Below are 20,996 nucleotides of genomic sequence, written 5' to 3'. Positions count from 1 at the left end.
AGATCGTACTGCTTGGCATTCGGTTACTCGAAAGCTACGAAAAAGAACAGCACAACAATCCTTCAATTAATATTAAAATACTATGCGTCTTTAGACAAAACGCAAACCAGGTACTTTCTTCGTGGACGGAATGACAAAGTGGATAGACCGTTTGGAGAAATATATTGAAAAATAAGCTTTCAATCTTGAAGAGAAATTCTACTTCATTTCGATAGCAGTTCCATTATTTCATCTCCTCTCGAACTCATTTTAGAGGGTCGGAGACCTTACTTATCAAAAGGCACCCCCCCCGCGCGCTAACGCCCCGGAAATTACGTGGAAAGGTCACAAAGCAAACCCATGCATCGTTGGTCGAGCACCGTTTGCTTTCGCCGGCGGATCCGATGGGGCGCGTTCAATCGAGCGAGAAGTGGCAGCGGCGAAGATTCATCGATCTTCCGGCATCCTGTTTGGCAGGCGGGACGGAAAACGATCGTACGGTTTCGCGTGATCCGGAAGACGGTATGCAGGTGGAAGGATGTAGGGTTACGGAAGGTGATACGGCGATCGACGAGTGGGCGATGGGGGCGGGCAGGAAGCTCGGATGGCAAGGAAAGGACGGAGGAAGTTACGAAGCCGGAATGCGCGTCGGTCCTTGGCAGTCGCGCGCAAACCACCGGCCCGAGCGGGAGTTACTCGCGCGGATTCGTGCTGCCTCTACCTTCGCGATCGCCTCCCCGTGCCGGTTAGTTCGGAAAGTAACGGCGAGCCAACCACTTTGAAAGCGGCAGGTGACTTTCTGTTGATACTGCTCCCAGAAGGCTGCGTAGCTGCGCGAGTTTCCGATACCACCTCTGCGCCACGTTCAGGCGAGCGTACCCTCCGGCGACTGTTCATGGTAGGTGAAAGATAAGCGCACTATGTAGAATCTCGGGTATCCGAATTAATAGGGAGATGCAATTGTGCGGACAGTCGAGCAGACACTTCGTAGTGATTATTCTGTATTTCGGAAAGGATGATACAAGTAACAGTGCCAAGTGTGAAAAATAAGAAGTACATATTCTCATAGATCGTCCAGCGTTTTCTGTTTTTGCCCATTTTCAGGCACTTTCGCTGTTTTGTAGATTCTGAAGTACAGCTACAGTTAATAGTATACGCTTCCTCTTTCGTGTCGTTTGATACTAAAGCAGCGTGAATAGTATTCTTTTATTTTTTTAGTTTAGTTGTTTTAAGTCGCAACCACTAAGCTGGGTTATTAGAGACTCGATCTATAGTAACGGTATTCACAACTCCTGCAGTACTCATTCTGATCGTTATAGAAGGATGGAAGTGCTGCGCTCGTATCTGTTTCGGTAGTAAAGGACGCAGGTGTATACATGTATCGGCTCTGACTTTCGAATGTTAAAACTTTCGGATACCAGAGATTTTAGGGTCTTCTAATCGCGACTTACCGCTGAGAAGCATAATAGTTAAGAAATATTATAGCGGAGTGATAAAACAGTGGGAAGGGTTCTGTAAATTGCTGTTGCTTCTGTTTGCTGCTTCTGTATAGCCTTTCGTGTTGATGTTCGTTTGAAGGTCTCGTCAAAGCAGAATATTCCGGAGTAATGCGAGGTGAAGATAGCGACAGTAAGAGTGAAAGGTTTGGATTAAAGGTGTGCTCGTCGAAATACTCTGCACGTAGGATTCTGCAAAAGTTTTCTTCGCAATTCGCGTACTGCAGGCGTCTATCGATATATTCCGACGCGAGGACGTTGAAATATGCTGGTGTCGCCTTAGCTTGGTTTCTTGTAAACTGTAATTGTTCGGGACATGGTCTGACATCATTGTTATTTCTGTTATTACCGAATGGAAATAGAAATAATTGGATAAAGATGTACAATATTGTGGCTTTTGTACTACATGGAGATGTGTTACTGACTGTCGAATGTAAAATAAATTGTAATAGGTGTAATTTAGTATTCCAGAGAAATTAAATACAATAAATCCTGAATATATTGGCTCAATTTTATATCTTGTTATTATCTGCACGAAGGTGTAATTAATTCGATTTTCTTTAAAATTTCAAAAAATTATCGAAACGTTTTTATTTACGATTTCTACAACACCTTACATAACATTTCTTGAACGCAAGTGTTTACAACGTCACCCCCAAATGCTTTCATTTAGTATTTAGCAATAGCAATACGTTTAACCTTCGCTCTGTGCAGGAGTGCAAACACACACCAGGCTAATAAAAACATAAATAAAAGTATTCTTAGCAATGCTATCTTTGATATGTTTCACACATAATTTGATTAAAAAAAAACCTATTTTTCTTTATTTATACACAACTTATTAATTTTTGTATTTTCAATTAAATGTTTTAATTCTTTTTACACCTAACTTCTGAAAAATCAATAAAATTTCACAAGTACTTACACAGCGAAAGATTTTTTCTATAGCTTTTGCACTGAAAATGCACACGGTTAAAGTTAAACCATTTGTGCACAGAGTGAAGGTTAAATATACCTAATACTTAAGCGTAAAGAGCTGAGCTTACCTGATGGCTATTACCAATCGGTCGATTTGTAAATCTACTTACACACAGGTATACAGAACATAGTCTACTATCGAAATGAAACTACGAATTTTAAACGAAGACTTTTGCAATGAAAGGTAGCAAATTCCTCCTCGATAATAACGAAAGTATAAGTGTTATGTTGACAAATGTAGGGTAGATGTCCCATTTACTGTCAGTGTCCCTATTACTGCCACTTTATTTATTTCACTTAAAAAAAAACGTACTGTATAAAGCATAGACGTATAAAGAATGTACTATAATAATAATAAGAAGAGCAGTCCCAATTTTATAATAAACATTTCAATTATTTAATTCTTTTTTACGCTATTCTTTATACGTGGCGTGTTTATTAAGTAAAATAAATGAAGTGGCAGTAATAGCGACGCTGGCAGAGTAATTGGGACATTTACCCTATATGTAAAATATTTGTTTTCATATCTTAAACAACACTGTTCCGAGTACTTAAACCTGTCATGTATCGGTGTTCGAATGATCTCGTCTATTACACGAAAACCAAACTCCAATTGAAAGACAGTTTCTTCGTCTACATTTCCTATTAAGTGGAATTTAATGGCAGCTATACTAGGACGTGTATCGTCACTTTTGGCGACTGAAGCAATCGATGTCGCCTTAGATTAATTACACCGAGGTCGGAATGCCCATTTAATCAAGATTCGTTGCCAATAAGAAGCGAAGAGTAATCGGTAAGGATCCTTTCTGGTCGCTGAAATCGCGACTTACGTTTTCTTGACGCGTTCGCTTCGCACGTGAAATTACTTTTAATGATCGGTTGCCTTCACCCTGTTTACGCCGGACAGGAAGCTTCCCTGGGACAATGATCCAATGACAACCTTCGTGTATGTCGTCACAGATGCTAATAACACTGTGTTTACGCGCGTCTGGAGGATGAAATTAACGATTGGGGAATAGTAGCGGGAATGAAAGAGTTTCCACACAGTTAAGTACTTAAGCAACTGGGAGCTGTAGAATCACGGTCTTTACAATCCAACGATCACTTTCATACGCGAGTGATAATTCACTTTACGTAACGCTTTGAATATTCGCCCTCTAGAAAATTCAACGTTGGGATAATCTAGCGTCAACGATATGAGTATTTATTCACCTATTGTGGCAACACGTTCCAATAATGATACGAAACTCCAGAATTTCAAAACGCGCCTCGAATTCCGATATTTTCTTCCAGCCTGCAGGTTTCAGTAACAGCGAAGAGTAATGTGCAAACGTGTTCATAATCACACTGATATCTAGGTCTTTCTGCTATCAGAATGGATAATTAGAACTCGTGCTGCTATCGCTCCAGGAGCCATTGAAAAAGCATCGCAATTTGTCATTGGTCGTTTCAGGCGATGCATCGTCGCCTAAGGACATCATTTGCAGCATTTAGCAGGAACTATCGGTGATCCCTGATTTGGGATTGTACAGTTCTAGGTCATCCAAGAGAAAGAAGCTTTTCCTTGCAACACGTTCACTCTTTCAAAGCATTCGACTTACACTTCCCTCTTATTGTATTATGCTTCATTGTTTCTGGGTTTCTATTAAAGAGAGGCACACCGAAGCTTCGTAATCATATTAAGAAGGTGCTTCAAAAAGTAACACCTCACACGGAAATGTGCACTGTGGATGTCAACTGACCGACTAGAGATTCGCAGACCTGCTAACGGAGCTGTGTACAATTCTTTTCTGAATTCGATATTTACATTTCGTATGGAGACGTACGTGCACGTCGTTACAAAATGCTTGTGCAAATATTTTCGCTCGGTAGTGAGAATCAAACATCCTCCGCCAGACTTGTAAAGAACTTAATCCACCTGAATTAAAAATATTCTGGTAGCCAATTGAATCAATCGTCCAGTCTCTGTTAAAACCGAGGTCGCACTATTTTTATGGTTTCAGATTCACACATGATATGACCCAGTCCCGCGAGGTTTTGGCAATGATGGACACGCACACGACAACGTTCGGGCGCAAAAGAGGATGCACGCTTTCCCCTTGCGGCGGTCTCCTCTTGGGTGCAGCTTTTCTCATATCCCTGGTGATGACGGGCCTCCTGGTCTATCACTTCGCCCCGTGCCTCGAGGAAAAACTCGTTAAATCATGCATTGATCTGAAGAATTCGGGATTCGAATCGCGCGGAATGTTCCCCACGGACTTGTCGTCTAAGAGGAAACTGGATGTCAGATTGCCAAGAGCCGTGGTGCCAGACTCTTACGAACTGAAGCTGATCCCCTTTATATGGGAGGGAAACTTCACATTCAATGGCGAGGTAACGTGTATTCCTCTTCCTTTATACTTCCCAGTCTAGCCTTGAACCAGAACTTTCTACGTATATGAAGACCACTTTAATTAGCATGTCCTGTTGATGGCTGCAAAAACTGGTTATTTGATTGAACTGATTTCCTTATGACAGCTTGCATCGAGAAACATTCATATTTTTGCGAAGAAATCGTTTTGTCAGTAATAGATGCGTCATCTTCTATTTGGTATCATTAGTGTATTCTGCCAGTCCCTCAATTTATGGGATATCAAATTTATCGGAATATAATATTTAATATTTTTTGGAATATGTTTAATATTTTTTTGGATATAATATTTAATATTTTGATGGGATATAATATTTAATATTTTGATGGGATATAATATTTAGTCCATTAATATTTTTATGGGATATAATATTTAATATTTTTTGGGATATAATATTTAATATTTTTTGGGATATAATATTTAATACTTCGATGGGATATAATATTTAGTCCATTAATATTTTTATACAATATAATATTTAATATTTCTATCCGATATAATATTTAATATTTTGATGGAATATAATATTTAGTCCATTAATATTTTTAGAGGATATATTTAATATTGTTTGGGATATAATATTTAATATTTTCATGGAATATAATATTTAATATTTTTATGGGATATAATATGTTATATTGTTTGGTATATAATTTTTAATATTTTTATGGCATATAATATTTAATATTTCAATGGGATACGATATTTAAAATTATATCTCTAAATAGAGATGTAATTCTTTCTAATGGAACTTACTAAATGCAATCTTCTCTCTCACTGTCTATTGGTATCTGACCTGCACATATTTAAAAATATATCGAGACGAACTTCCTCCTTTTTTCTGCCCTACCTTCGGTCATTAATCAATCCTCAGCATCCCATCGCCACAGTGTGCGGCAACAAAAGTATTATGCTCCAATTGCGCCCAATAAGGGATGTATTTAACACCCGAAGGGCACGCTCCGAGAATGCCCTTATATTCTAATTCCTCAAATTCCAGAACACTCGGCGAGCCGAGGCTATTGTTCCCCGTATTTCGCGGTTTCCATTTTTCCCGGTACAAATGAAAGGGGAAGTCGATCGCAATCCCCGATGCTCGCAAAATACTTCATCCCAAAAGATATAGACTCAGCGTTGTATAATGAATTCGTACGCTCGGAGCATATCTTTCCGCTCTATCTTTCTTCCGTCCTATCTCTTCCTCTCCTTATGCAACCGCGGAAAGAAGAAAACAAAATATCGAAAACGGGGTCGATGATTACGAGCGCCTCTGGAAGGGTGAAAGTATGCGAACTTGTCCAGTAAGTGATCGTAACTAGAAAGTTCGAAACGCCGTTTCATTCCTGCCTCGATGGACGTTTTTAGAGTGTCGGGGGAAAAAAGAGCACAACGAAGGGGAATGGAAAATATGTTGAAAAACGCGGGTAAAAAGTTGCGTGGTCTAAACTCCATTTACTTTCGCTTTTAGTTATTACCCGACGAACAGTAGCCTGGGATTTCGAGTGAAACGTTAATCTTCACCTCGACCGATCGTTCTTTTTTCTTCAAGACAGACTTTCTCGTGGACACCGAACGAAAACAGGTGTGATCTGTTTTTGTAGTACTTACCTATTCGAATAATGGTGCTTTGCCCACTGTTAGGTAAAGATTCTCGTGAATGTCACCGAGGATACGAAGAACGTGACGCTGCACGCGGTCGACATGATCATCGACGAAAGTTTCACCACAATCAGGGAGCATTCAGGGGCGAACAGCACCAAGGCAATTGGAATCGTAGGACAGAAGAACGATACCGAACGGCAGTTTCACGTGATTAAAACGTCGGACACGTTGAAGAGGGGCATGCAATACGTAGTGCATCTAAAGTTTGTCGGCCATCTGAACGACTACATGCAAGGCTTCTACAGGAGCTCGTACACGGTTGAAAGTCAGACGAGGTAAACGCCCTGGCAATTTAATTCTACCTTATAAGTGGCAGCTATTTCTGTGCTGTAAATTTCAAACGTTTATCCAGCGATATCTATAGCTAATAGTAAGCTGATCTATTTGGAACGTTAGAGTTGTACGGACCGCTGTAACGAGTTTTAACAAATTTAAGTTGTTCCTAAAATATACGCTATTTATCGAAAGCGTGGAGTCAGGTAATGGGAAAAGTGGAAATCACTGTTCCACGAATATTTCTTAAGGATAGTTGAAAAGTAGGTTTGCAAATTGAAAATTTCAATGTTCCCTGGCAGGGATTGTAACCCGCCTGGAGGGGGTTACTAGTAACATAAGACAGTCTGGTTTAGACAGTCACTTAAGGGGTCATGCTCAGTCAGGAGGCTGAAAGAAGGGTGGTCTTTGGAAATTTTTTACTCAAAAGCTATAACACATTTCTCAAAAAATCTTTTTTCCTTTTAAGCATTGCATCTAGTACCGTGCATCGTAATTTTTTTATTCAAAAATATTTATCAATAACTAAGTTATTGTCCATCACTCGAAGGTTGTCTAAAAATAAAGGCTTCTGCGGTGACCACTGCTGCTCGAAAGTCGATCATCTGAAATAAAAAATTCAAAAGAATTTACTCATTGTATTATATTATCTAGTATTTGAACGAAGGCTTTTTTTTATCCGATGCTTAGTTTTCTTTTAATTGACGAAAATCAGGCTCGATTTATGATACAAATTGAAACTTTTACTTTAAACATCAGCCATTTTTTCCCAAATCAATATTTCGAAAAATCCTTCGTTCAAGTACTAGATAATATAATATAATAAGTAAATTCTTTTGAATTTTTTATTTTAGATGATCGACTTTCGAGCAGCAGTGGTCACCGCAGAAGCCTTTATTTTTAGACAACCTTCGAGTGATGGACAATAACATACTTATTGCTAAATATCTTTAAATGAAAAAATTACCATGCACGGTACTAGATGCAATCCTTAAAAGGAAAAAAGATTTTTTGAGAAATGTGTCATAGCTTTTGAGTAAAAAATTTCCAAAGACCACCCTTTTTTAACGTATTCATCCGGCCGAAAAAATGAGCAATCTTTATGAATATTTTACTCAATCAATAACAAATATAATCGTGCAAAACTTTTTACATAATATTCATCTATTTGTGCCCTAGTCAATTTTTTAGCCAGACGCCCAGAGTACCCCCTTAAATGGATGTCTGGACTAGACTGTCTTATATTACTAGTAACCGGCTCCGAGCGGGTTACAATACCTGTTCCCTGGTTCCGAAGATAAGAGAATATATCCACGGCTTGGTGCATAAATATTGTATGCCCACTTTTTGTGAAATTTCAATTTTTATATGTAGCAAATAGTTTTTGACTGTTTCTCTATACTGTATAAAAATCACATTTATACCTACTTCATAAATTAGTGAAATTAATATTTTTGTTCACTGTATGCCTCTGAATCTTACGTACCATTGCATTTTTAAACCTGCTTTTCTCGAAAACACTAAAAATGGACATACGACATTTGTACACTAAGCCATCGATACTTTAGAGAAAGAGTTATTTAAATGGTAGAATGCCTTTTGAAGTTGAATTAACAATGGCATTTTATTTTCCTGTTTCTATCAGTATATTCACGGAAAATTGAAGCAGCAGATATCGTGCTGAAGAATAATCGTACTAAGAAGTATGAGTCACCTTCTGTGTCATTATAAAACAAGTATTAGATTGTTACTTTCAATGCAGATATACTTTTCTCACACTTGCAGGATATTAATGTAGGTACATACATAACGTTCACGAACGACAGTAGCTTTCTTAGTTGACTCGTAAATTTAAATAAAAATACGAGATACCTCTCACCAATACAAAGTAGATATCGAAATGAATGAATTTCATTGCACGTTTTCGACTTGTTTTTGAACGAGAAATCGCTCCATTCTCGATTGGACCGTCATTACAGCTCGTCGAGCTAGATAAGGAAGCAAATAACTTTCAAACAAAATACCTCCATCTTTCACTGAAAAAAATAAGATCATTAATTCCTCTTATCGTACCACAAAGACTAAACATCCAAAAACGACGTTACCACAAACACCAAGCTAAAATTCATCAACGAAGGCAAAGCTATCCAGCGAGCATCCCCTCCAAAGAGAAAAACGGCACTAAAAACTAGCGCCTAATTTTCTCCACGATTACGTCCATTGAACGTGCTCCGTTCCCTCCGCGAACTTTTTGTTCATCACGAATGTTCTCAAAGAAGTGAAATTCCACCCCTCGGTTCTTTACTCAGCCGACGAAGGTTCATCCCCCTGCAACGATGCTCCCTTCACCCTGCACCCGCAACGAGAGAAGCATCCGCGGTGAATTTACACAGCCCTCGTCGTCATTTCCCTGAGCGTCTCCTGGTAAATCGTTGAAAGCTGAATAGGAGAGGCCGCCACTTCGTGATACCCGTCCCCGATAACGCTGGGAGCGGGAGGGTGTCGCCGGCGGATGGCCTCCGGACCGTGCAAACACTCCTCCTCCGCTTGTTTACCGAGAGCATCCTTTTGGTTTTCTATTGCAGATGGATCGCCGCGACGCAATTCCAGCCGACGGACGCCCGACGTGCCTTCCCGTGCTTCGACGAGCCAGCCCTGAAGGCCAGGTTCCAGATCAGCGTAGCACGGCCCAGGAACATGACGTCCATCTCGAACATGCCCAGAAATGGGGAGCCGATGCCCGTGTGAGTGTGATCAGAACCTGTGCGCTCTAGCCGTGGCTAGACGGCTAGAGCGCGACACGCGACACGCTTCAGCCGTTTCGTAAATTGACGCTGTCTCGGCTGGCCGTACAGGCTAGGTCGAACGTGCAATTGAAACCGATCGAACCCAGTTTCCGGCCGAGGAGACGATTTCACGGAGCTGGCGAAGCTGCTAGACGCGTTGCGCACGGATCATGGGGTGTCTCGCGTTTGACAAATCGAATGTTGGGTAGATACTCAACAGGGGAAGCCGAAAATTCTGATTTTAATTAAACTCTGTGTGAATGTAGAGGATAGCCACTGGGGTGTGCACCTTGCAGCAAGAGGGGTGCAGCTACATTTTTTACAGTTTTCGAGTTATGACGTGTAATATATATGAAAAAAATTCTACAGCGTTTGGTGCACGTTCGATGCAAATCCGATGACAAATGAGCAATTTATGCAAATTTTCAATCTGCACCCATTACTTCAGGTTTGAGAAATTTGCCAAATATAGAAATATAAACTTATCAACTCAGTAAGTGTCTGTTACTTATTGTGTGAAAATATATATTTTTCAATTAGTGTTCTCTTTTTAATGTTAAGTCAAAGGAATAATTTTACGCGCACACAAAGTGGTGCGTCATTAAAATTTGAATTTTCCGGTTGGGAATGTTCCCTTGTCAGATGTCTCGTGTTTTAAATTGGTCACACGGGGTCCACTGCACTCCAGCATCACTTTTGAGTTACCATTTTCGTATTTTTTAATCTTTTATCTTTTGAGTGATAATTGTACATTCGTAACACTTATACAATGATGATCTAATAGTCTTTGTCTAGAACTGTGAATTTTGATATAACGAAATTTGTAGTTGAAAAAACAGGTGTAGAAAAAGCGATGTTTTTTGTTAAAATTCCCCTGAAATTTTTCAATTTGTATATTAAGGTGTAAAAATTTACAGAAATATTCGCAAAGAAGGAATATTGCCTGGGGTGCGATGCACTCCATGTGACCACGAGGGGCTAACAATTCGAATGTTGGATAGATACTCAGGGGTGTAGGTTTTTGATGGTCCCCGTGAAATATTGGGAAACTTTCAGGATGTTTCAAAAGTGAATATAACTAAGTAGAACTGCCGGAGTATGTTCACTGCGAATTAGTTGATCACATGTTCGTAGTATACAGCGCTCACGCATGGCTGATAATTCATGGTCGCACAGATGTAACGCTATTCGCGCGAGTTGAGGATAGAAATAATTTGTAGAACAGGCAAACATCACGTTCGCCTGAGTGTGTAATTAATTTGTTTGTGTAGGGCGAATCGTTCGAGTTAATTGTCTTATACTCTTTCTTGTCAGTCAGATACCGTAATACCACTCGGAAAATTCCTTTGCTACGAAGAATAGAGAAACATTGAAATGAAAGAGTGTGTCACATAATTTCGTCGACGTAGTATAAGCAATTGATGTTGTACTGTATTTAAATATTCATAAATAAGTGAAAAATAACTAAATCCCTAATTTCATCGATATTTCATAAGGAACGATAATCAAAACCTAGGAGACAGATTTATTTGAGATTTTGATTAGAATACCCACAAGAAAGGGGGACCATGTTACACAGTTTAGCCTGTACAATTCAATGAAAAATTGTGTAATTTTATTTCTCTTTTAATGCGAATAAAATTATCGTTGGAGCCTTTAAAAGGACAGACTAATTAGGTACTTCAGGCATGCTCGATTACTATGGATTTATCAAGCTCTGTTATTTTGTAATCAGGCCAGGCTTGCCTTCGTACGTGTGGGACCATTACGAACGCTCGGTGCCAATGTCCACCTATCTGGTAGCCTTCATAGTTTCGGACTTCGAAGTATTGAAATCCGAATCCGGAAACTTCAGGGTCTGGGCACGTAGCGACGCAATTGAGCAAGCACGTTACTGCCTGAAGATCGGTCCGAAGATACTCGAGTATTACGAGGATTACTTCAAGATCAAATTCCCATTGCCCAAAATAGACAACGTCGCTCTGCCTGACTTTGCAGCAGGCGCCATGGAAAACTGGGGCTTAATCACTTACAGGTAATTTCAATCGATGGTCTCTCGAAATGTACTACGTACCTATCTTCGTATCTTTGGATACGGAGAAGAAGCCAATGAGATATTCTATTTCCGATGTCTCGCTTGGTGTACAAACGGTGCACTTTGGCACTTTTTATTTCTATTAGGGGAATGAACAAATATTCCCTTGTGTATTTATTATTTTTAATCTTCCCTTCTGTACCTGTTTAATGGCACTATTTACATATCTCATTTACTGAATGATTGTGATTTGTACGCGCAGATTTTCCATACACCATCAAAGTCTTATAGCTTTCATTGTCTGCAAATTTTAGCTTCGAGTCAAGTTCGATTATTCTCTCGCTTCGCAAGAATTTATAGATTTAGTGAAGAATTCCATTTCCAGGGAAACGGCCATGTTGTACCAAGACGATGTCTCAACCAGCAGCAATCAAGAGCGAGTTGCCACTGTAGTGTCTCACGAACTTGCTCATCAGTGGTTCGGGAATTTGGTGACCCCGAGCTGGTGGACGGATCTTTGGTTGAACGAGGGCTTTGCTAGTTATGTAGAATACATCGGTATGAACGCAGTAAGTTCGTGAGACCTGGACAATAAATTTAACGAGTCTTTCTCATTGTCTCCTACATCGCCTTCATTTAAGGGGGGACTATACTTTACGCGACGCTAAAACAAGCCGATTTTAGGGAATTTTTTCTGGAGAAATTATGAAGCAAACCGTTCTGAACATTTTCAGGGCTTTGTACTTAACATTTGGAGATGCGAAAAAAAAATTGTGTTAAAAATTTGCATTGTAGATGTCGCTATCTAGGCATCATACTACGGTGGGGGTTCCAGCGCCTTCAATTTTTTTCTGGATTCGCGAAACAAAAAATATTCATATTATTTATGAAATTATATCATTGATAAACCTAAAGAACAATTTAAAAAAGTCGAATATGACAAAGTAGTAGAGCTTAGGAGAAAAAGTGCGATTTTTGAAGAAATTTTTTGATTGTACTGTTTCTCCTATGCTCTACAATGTTTACTTTTTTTTATCGTTTTTGAGGTTTATCTGTAATATAATTTCATAAATAATAAGACTATTTTTGCTTTCATGATTCTAGACAGGAGTTGAAGGCGCTAGAACCCCCACCGTTTTGCAACTTGACCGGCGATGCTATAGCAAGCCTTGATAACTACATTTACAATTTATACTTTTAACATAAAATTTTCTTTCGTATCTTCAAATGTTAAATACAAAGCCACAAAAAAAGTTAAAAATGATTTGCTTCACAATTTCTCCAGAATAAATTCCCCCAAATTGACCTGTTTCAGCTATGCTTAAAGTATAGACTCCCTTAATCTTTAATTCATTCGAATCCGATGGCAATCAATCCTCGCGTTTGATTATGAGTTGCTCCACTAATTGAATTTCTTTATGAATTTTTAAATCTATTGAATATCATTTAAATATCCTCTTACTCGTACTGAGATTTCTATGCCACGTGGGAGTCATTTAAATATGATGTGAAAGGGTTAAATGGAGGGTATTCAAGTTTCCCGTGCACGTTTTCTTTGTAATTTTATAGGTAGAACCAACGTGGAAGGTTTTGGAACAGTTCGTGGTCCACGATCTGCAAAATGTGTTCGGCTTAGACGCGTTGCAGTCTTCGCACCCGATATCGATCGAAGTCGGCCACCCCGATGAAATCAGCGAGATCTTCGATAAAATCTCGTACGGAAAAGGTATCGAACGGTACCGTTTGATCAGAAGCGAAGACGATACGCTATCTATAATACAATTTTAATGTATCGTCTCTGTGTCCGAATAGGTGCTACTATAATAAGAATGATGGATCATTTCCTCACCACTAACGTTTTCAAGCAAGGCTTAACGAATTATTTGAACGGGAAGTAAGTACTCACGTGCGACGAAAGTCTTGCGTACCATAAAGCAAATTAATATCGCTATCTCTAAATAATACCACAGTCCAAATCAGAACTCGAAACTCAAACAATTACAATAATAGGGTAAACGCACCAATAAACGAACACTTAAGGCTAATGATTGAACACTTTTATAAAATTATATTTGCAGCGCTATTGATTCCACGTGCTGCAAAAATTGTTTGGATACGAAGTAAGAAATTAAGAGAAGTTTCTAATTAATTAGTTGCTTATTTTAATAACTTATTTACTCATTTTAATATAAACTGTCCACTCACTGGTACGTGTTCATTTACTGGTACATCCACCCTACTCCGAAGAAAAGTTTCTTCTGACCCATTGGCAACTAAAATTTGCCCACATTTGTTACTTACAAATTCAGTAGTCTCAGAGTTGTAATCCTCGCTTCACGACTGAAAATCAATGGAGTATGTAATTTAATTTTTATTTTCACGTCAATACCCTAGCTTTGAGTAACGTTTCTACGAATTTGCCCAAGTCACAACGTTGCTCTCGAAACTTCAGATTTGTCACTTTCTCGCGCTCCCGTTTTTCTCTTCTCCTTACAAATTACGATCCATAACGTTACAATAGGGCGTATCAGAGTGCGGAACAGAATGATCTATGGAACGCACTGACGAAGCAGGCGCACACGGATAAAGTTTTAGACCGTGGTGTAACTATAAAAGAAATTATGGATACCTGGACTCTGCAGAGTGGCTTCCCGATAGTGACTGTCACTCGAGATTATAAGAACGGTTCGGTGACGTTGATGCAGGTTTGTTGATACCCTCGCGTTTACAATACACTGGCATTGTTTTCTTTTTCGACACTGATCGTGCTTTCGATTCAGGAGCGCTTCTTACTTCGTAATGGCAGTGTAACGACCACGTCTGCGACCGAGCCACTATGGTGGATACCTATTACGTACACAACCGCGAGACAGTTGGATTTCAATACAACCAAGCCATCCCAATGGATAAAGGCCGTGAAATCGATGACCCTGCCGAACCTAAATCTCAGTTCGGATGAATGGGTAATCTTCAACATTCAAGAAACCGGTAAGTAGGATAGTAGGCATACATAAAGTGCGTGAAACATAAAGTAGAGGAAATGCGGTATATTTGGAACACCAGTTTGTTTAAGACGAATAAAAAATTACGGAAGCGGGTGGGAACAAATAAAACTGCATAATATCATAGGGAAACTAATGAACTTTTATATTTCAAACTCTCAGTAATAATAAAAAAAGAAAAAGTAACTGAAACTTGTAAATGGACAGCGCTGGCCGAAACCGACGCGGTGGTAGCTGTTGCGCGTGAAACATAAAGCATTGCTAAGCTTTGGAATATTCCAAATTACCTTTGCCTTCGGTATTCCGAATTAGCAACATGGCATTGAAACCTAAAATATCATGTCACGCTTTGTATTCTCGAGATTATCGCAAAACTGACACGGAACCATAGAAGGAACATGTAAATGAGTAGATTAAGTGTTTAACTCTGAAGTTTCGAAATCTTTTAACTATGCTTGGAACGATTGAATACTTGCTGAAAAAGTTTTGCAGATTGACGCTTTCTTATTCTGCAGATTAAGTCGAAAATGTAAAAATGGCGGTTCATCCACAAATGTCATTAGTTAACTGGTCTGGGTTAGGTGTTACAAATTAAATAGCGTTAGTAGTTTAATAGATACTTTGGTATTCCAAATTACCAACAGTATTTCCAAATATGCTGCACTTCCTCCAATATAATGGTAATATTGGGCCCATGTAAGGTAAATTTAATAAGGCAAAGAAAACACATTAAAAGTAGGTATTTTCGAATATAATTCTAACTTAATATTATTGAAACTAAATATTAAAAAAAAAGACCCAAAAAATCGTGGCGACCCCCTAGAAAACACTTGTCGAATCACAGGTTGGGAATGACTGCTACAGAGTCATGACTGATTCACCAACTGTTAATTGTTTGAACTTGTAGTTTGAAATCATTGTGCTCGAAATGTAAAAACAGTCTTGTCCGACTAATGAAATATACTGCTATACTGTTATCGACTTATAAGGAATTCGCGTGTAAATTAAAGTTTTCGCTGAGCAAATATTTTGAGACTCCTTCTACATGCTTTTAGTGGATCTATGCGTTTTTTTGCACGCACACTTTATAGCGTTTCCAAAGCTTAAATTAAAGAATTTGGTATTACGCACTTCTGATTCACCATTGAGCGTATCATATCGGTAACTACGCCCGTTTCGTTCCTGTTTCTCCAGGATACTACAGAGTGAATTACGACAGGTTGAACTGGCAATTGATAATCAATCAGTTGAACAAGGAATCCTTCAGGAACATTTCGACGATCAATCGAGCTCAGTTGATCGACGATGCTCTTAACTTAGCGAGAGCTGGAAAGCTGGATTACACAACCGCGTTGGATGTCACGTCGTATTTAGCCCACGAGACGGAATATTTGCCATGGAAGGCTGCTTTTACTGCGATGCACTACTTGGATGACATGCTTTTCAAGATGCCAGGCTACGATAAGTTCCGAGTAAATGCACATTTAAAATGAACCGACGTTTATGTAATACATTTCAGCTTCAGAGGAATAACGCTTTGCACTTATATATGCAAGGTAAGGGGAAAAACAGGGAATGCCACAAAACAGCGTTATCGAGAAAATTCAGTTTTAATACTTTAGTCCAGCAGTAAAGAAACACGGTTCAATGAATTTAATTTTCTTATATAATTTTCTTCTTAAATAATTTCTTATTTCACCTCGATGACAGAAGCTTATGCTTAGGCAAAGAGTGGGAACATTCCTTAAAACAGAAAACCTCCACTGTGCACTGAAACAAAATACTTGTTTCACAAGGGGAGGACACCATGTGGTAGACACCAATTTTGATGAGCCTTGGCACGATGGATCTATGTCGAAAATAAGTAAATAGGTGTCAATAGGCCTTAATAATAGAGATATTTACATGGAAATTATAAAAAATTTCATAGTGGCCGTGTGGTTTTAGTGGGTAGAAATCCCACTCTACCCTGGATGGCGCCCGAGGGAGTATCCCTTCTGGAAGCGTCGGGGTGCCTTTTGAAGATGTCTCCACGTTAAAAAATAACTTTATTAATTTTTTTTTAATTTTTTTTTAACTTGGGAAATCTTTAAAAGGCACCCCGACTCCTTCAGAGGGGAATCCCCCGGGGGCGCCAGGGTAGTGTGGGATTTTTACCCATTAAAACCCCACGTTCACTATGAAATTTTTAATAATTTCCGTGTAAATATCTCTATTATTAAGGCCCATTGGCAGAAACGCTCGGACACCTATTTATTTACTTATTTTCAACATAGATTCATCGTGCCAAGGCTCATCAAAATTGGTGTCTACCACATGGTGCCTTCCTGTTTATAATCACCACACCAAATCGGGTGTATTTGAACTTTTTCACCCTTTATGATTCGACAATTATGTAGTCCCAGTTGCCAACAACAAAATATGCTATAAATCGCAAAATCACGAAAAATGGATATTCCCGGTTTTCCGCCTTCATATGCTGAATGTTCCTTTTAATTGAGTTTTAATCCATTTGCTCGAATATTCTTGAAATTATACTAATACCCGAAAATGTCCCAGATAAATGCTGTAGGGTTTTAACGGGGTTATGACATAATCGACTTGATCTGTTTATAGCTAAAGCTGTAAAGAATATCTGAGATTCTTTATTAGTTTATTTTTTGAAGATTCAAAATTTTTTCATTCTCAATTTCGATCATTTAAGTGGACCGATCAAGCGAATTGTTTAGAAAGAGAATGCTTTTCTTCCTTGAAATTTATTCCCTGAACCTGATTTTTGCTGCCACTGTTGTAATATGTTACAGAGGAATTGAGAACGACATGTCATTTTCGTAATGTATCTTTACAGTTGTACGTTTTAAAGCTTCTTGACAACGTCTACAAGCAAGTTGGTTTCAAGGACAACCCCGGTGATCCTCAGCTGACGGTTTTCACCCGTATCGACGTGTTAACTTGGGCATGCAACTTCGGCCATGACGACTGTGTGCAAAATGCAATGAATCAATTTCACAATTGGCGTAACACACCGAACCCAAATAAGAATAACCCGTAAGTTTCATCGGTGACAATTTAATACCAAGCATCCTCGAGCTATTTGGCTAAATTCTGTGCAGGTGTCCTCCTTTCTTCCACAGATATGCAGATTGATATCAGTTACTACTAAAATTACCCTGCATTTACCGAAACTTTGCGAATTCTTTGCCTGTTTAGTATTCCATGATTTTTTAAACTACGAAACCCCGAAAAATTACCTACTATTTTCTGAACTCGTTGTGTCTTTTTAATTACGCTATAATACGCAGCTTCGAAGAAGTTTGTAAACTATTAAGTAAATAACTTTTCCAGTATTTCCCCGAATTTGAAGACAGTCGTATATTGCACGGCAATACGGGTTGGTGGGCAAGTCGAGTGGGACTTCGCGTGGCAAATGTACCTGGAAACGAACGTCGGCTCCGAAAAGGATTTGCTCCTGCATGCCCTTGGTTGCACCAGAGAAACATGGCTTCTAAGTCGGTACTTAGATTGGACAATCACAGAAAACTCGGGCATCAGGAAGCAAGATATTGGTCGAATTTTCAACTCTGTTGCCAGCAACTCTGTTGGACAACGGCTGGCGTTCAATTTCTTCAGAAATAAATGGTCACGTCTTAGAGAGTAGTAAGTCTTTCGATTTACCTTGCACGATATTTACTATCTTCATTCACGAGTCCATTGTTTGATAAAAATGAAAGGAGTGGTTTACACAACTGACAGTTTTTATTACTTAATTTATTATTTAACTGGAATTATTAAATTGCTTGCACTCGTGCGTGTATCCTGTTTATTAATTTAATTATTGTGTTATTAATTTAATTCTAATTACACGTCGCTTAAACTGTTAAGCAGCTAGTTTGACAGAAGGCTATATCAAATTCGTCAATTTACCCTTGATGCTCTCTAAACACTGATCAGCAAGTGGGTCTTAATTGCTACTCACTGCGATCACATTTTTCACGCGATACGTTTATTTGTTCCAGCGTCGGGTCATCTCTGCTGGCTGTCAATAATATAGTGAAAGCAGCTACGAGGAGTATGAACAGCATGTACGAGCTCAAAGATGTAAGTATGGACGAAAAACCAATTCGTGACGTTCAGTGAAGACGATCTACCTGGCATTCGCTCAGGGGCGAATTTGAAGATTTGTCGCCCCCTAGGCTAGCAAGCGTCTGCTGCTCTTTCCGCGAAATATCATCAAACGTGAATGAACAAAAGTGAATATTGTTTTTAAAGCTGTCTCAAGCCTCTGTATTTGCACCTTCTTCAATTTCTTTCGCTCGAAATTTGTCGTTCCCCCAAATTTGCCACTCCTGAAAAGTTGATGCGCCCCCAAATTTGCCGCGCCTCAAAAGTTGATACGCCCCCAAATTTGCCGCGCCTCAAAAGTTGATATGCCCCAAAACTTGATGCTCCCCAATACTTGCCAGTTCCCAAAATTTATCGCTCCTCAAAACTTGCTGCTCCCCAAAATTTGCTGTTCACCAATATTTGCCGCTACCGAAAATTTGCCGCTCCCCAAAATTTTCCGCTCCCCAATATTTGCTGCTCACCAAAAGTTGATGCTCCTCAAAATTTCTCGCTTCCAAATATTTGCCGCTCCCGAAAATTTGTGACACCCCAAAATTTGCCGCCCTAGGCTGCAACCTACTTAGCCTATACCCAAATCCGCCCCTGCATTTGCCTAATTCGTTCGGATTATGTGAGAGTAAATTCATCCCTCGTTATTTACAGTTACTGAGGTTCACGACCGAGCATAAGGATGAGCTTGGCAGCGTGACGAGAACAATGCAGCAAGCAATTGAACAGTCCGAAGCCAATATACGATGGGTGGATACTAATCACGTTACTATTCACGATTGGCTGAAGAGAAACACCGCGTAATGATGCAGGAGAAACTGGTAGCGCATAAATCTTTGACACTTGAAAGAACTGTCGCAGGAACGGAGTCCTGGGAGCGTCGAAGCATTTGCGAGTGTGGTTCAATCGTTGGATGTCCCATTCACACGGTAAAGCTCGCATTTATATTTCGAATTGAAGGCAGGCGTGTGGCAAGCCGGTTGTTTTCAAACTTTGCAAAAGTATTAAGTGTTTTTGTATGTTTTTGTAAATACCCATCGAACTTTAATATATGTGTACAATGAAATATTTAGATACTTAGTGGATAGATAGAATAGGGTCTATTCCCGCCAATATACGTTCGAACGCAACCATATTATTCCGATATTTTAAGGACCATACTTACGTAACAATTAACTGGGTTTGATCTTACGTACGAATCTCAAATCGATCTCGAACTTCGGTCGCTTCACGTGCAACGTTGAAGTGCAACGACGTAATCTATACTTTTTAATTTAGAACACTCAGTGTATTCGTGATTACTCGTAATTAATTTAAACTTGTGCCGTCAAGATTACGTTTCTTTCGTTGCTATTCGCGAATCTTGCGCGTGTGGTCGTTTCGCCTCTTCCGCGTCGATAAATGGAGATCGTGCGATTACTGCTCTGATGTGATCAGGGTCGAAGGATCTGCGTCGAAATTAATGTCGTGCTGTGAATCACGTTTCTGTTATTATTTATGAACTTCGAGACACGACCCCATCGGGGGGTTCGTTTCTTGTGTGTGGCTGAAAATTTTTCTGTGCGATTTAATGAAGTGAATCTTCGTGGGAGTTCGTGATTTCGTAGGCTAATTTCGCGTCGATACAATGTTACAGCTCGCGAACATATAGGTATACCCGCTAATCAATTTTGAGATCAGTTTTGACAGATGTAGGACATTAGAAACTATTCGGAGAGGTTGCATACAACAAGGGCGTTAAAAAGGACTGCTCATACAGTATTCATTACGAAATTCCTAATCCAATGTTCAATTTTCATTACGCACAATGTATGTATTTAGAATACCGCTCTTCGAGTTTCTACGAGGAAGGAAGGTGAACCGTTTTTTCACGATTAATACGTTTCTAAAGGATAGGACGCGATACGCGAAGCCAATGCAGCTCTGCCGCGATGTTTCTTGTGCATAGAATCAGATTGTTGCTGTATGGAGATATGTATTATGAAACTTCTGCGCTTGAAAAGAAGCTGTGGTTGTAACGCGTTGTGTAATGCCATTGTATTTCGGTATTAATATGATAAAGTTGTATCGGTTTTATATATCTTGCGTTGTATTATGCACCAGATGCGATTATACACTTTCCCAAGCGGATGCATCGCTCATCGTCGTCTTGGTGTTAAGGATTCTTTCGTTTAATCCTCGGACGGCTGGTCGGGTGGGTCAAGTAGATTTTTGTATCGGAATTTTTCATTCACAAATATTGGAAACGGGAAAGTCACTGT

General features: G+C 39.4%; 1 protein-coding gene across 1 annotated transcript in view; it reads left to right on the top strand.

The window, feature by feature from the left end:
* Superdeath (Suppressor of ER stress-induced death) overlaps window positions 1–20,813 on the top strand; it is a 55,272-nt gene extending 34,459 nt beyond the window's left edge. Inside the window, exons 2-15 of the mRNA XM_076819141.1 lie at window positions 4,457–4,826; window positions 6,506–6,801; window positions 9,385–9,543; window positions 11,321–11,620; window positions 12,006–12,189; window positions 13,190–13,346; window positions 13,433–13,514; window positions 14,142–14,325; window positions 14,401–14,608; window positions 15,817–16,094; window positions 17,471–17,670; window positions 17,968–18,279; window positions 18,639–18,720; window positions 19,390–20,813. Coding sequence (XP_076675256.1) covers window positions 4,470–4,826; window positions 6,506–6,801; window positions 9,385–9,543; window positions 11,321–11,620; window positions 12,006–12,189; window positions 13,190–13,346; window positions 13,433–13,514; window positions 14,142–14,325; window positions 14,401–14,608; window positions 15,817–16,094; window positions 17,471–17,670; window positions 17,968–18,279; window positions 18,639–18,720; window positions 19,390–19,539 — 2,949 coding nt within the window. The 5' untranslated portion in view covers window positions 4,457–4,469 and the 3' untranslated portion in view covers window positions 19,540–20,813. The remainder of the gene's footprint in view (window positions 1–4,456; window positions 4,827–6,505; window positions 6,802–9,384; window positions 9,544–11,320; window positions 11,621–12,005; window positions 12,190–13,189; window positions 13,347–13,432; window positions 13,515–14,141; window positions 14,326–14,400; window positions 14,609–15,816; window positions 16,095–17,470; window positions 17,671–17,967; window positions 18,280–18,638; window positions 18,721–19,389) is intronic.
* The last annotated feature ends 183 nt before the right edge of the window (window positions 20,814–20,996 follow it).

The sequence above is a fragment of the Andrena cerasifolii genome, chromosome 1 (genome assembly GCF_050908995.1).
Source record: "Andrena cerasifolii isolate SP2316 chromosome 1, iyAndCera1_principal, whole genome shotgun sequence".
NCBI classification, from domain to species: domain Eukaryota; kingdom Metazoa; phylum Arthropoda; class Insecta; order Hymenoptera; family Andrenidae; genus Andrena; species Andrena cerasifolii.
This window is presented reverse-complemented; position numbering and strand designations above follow the sequence as displayed.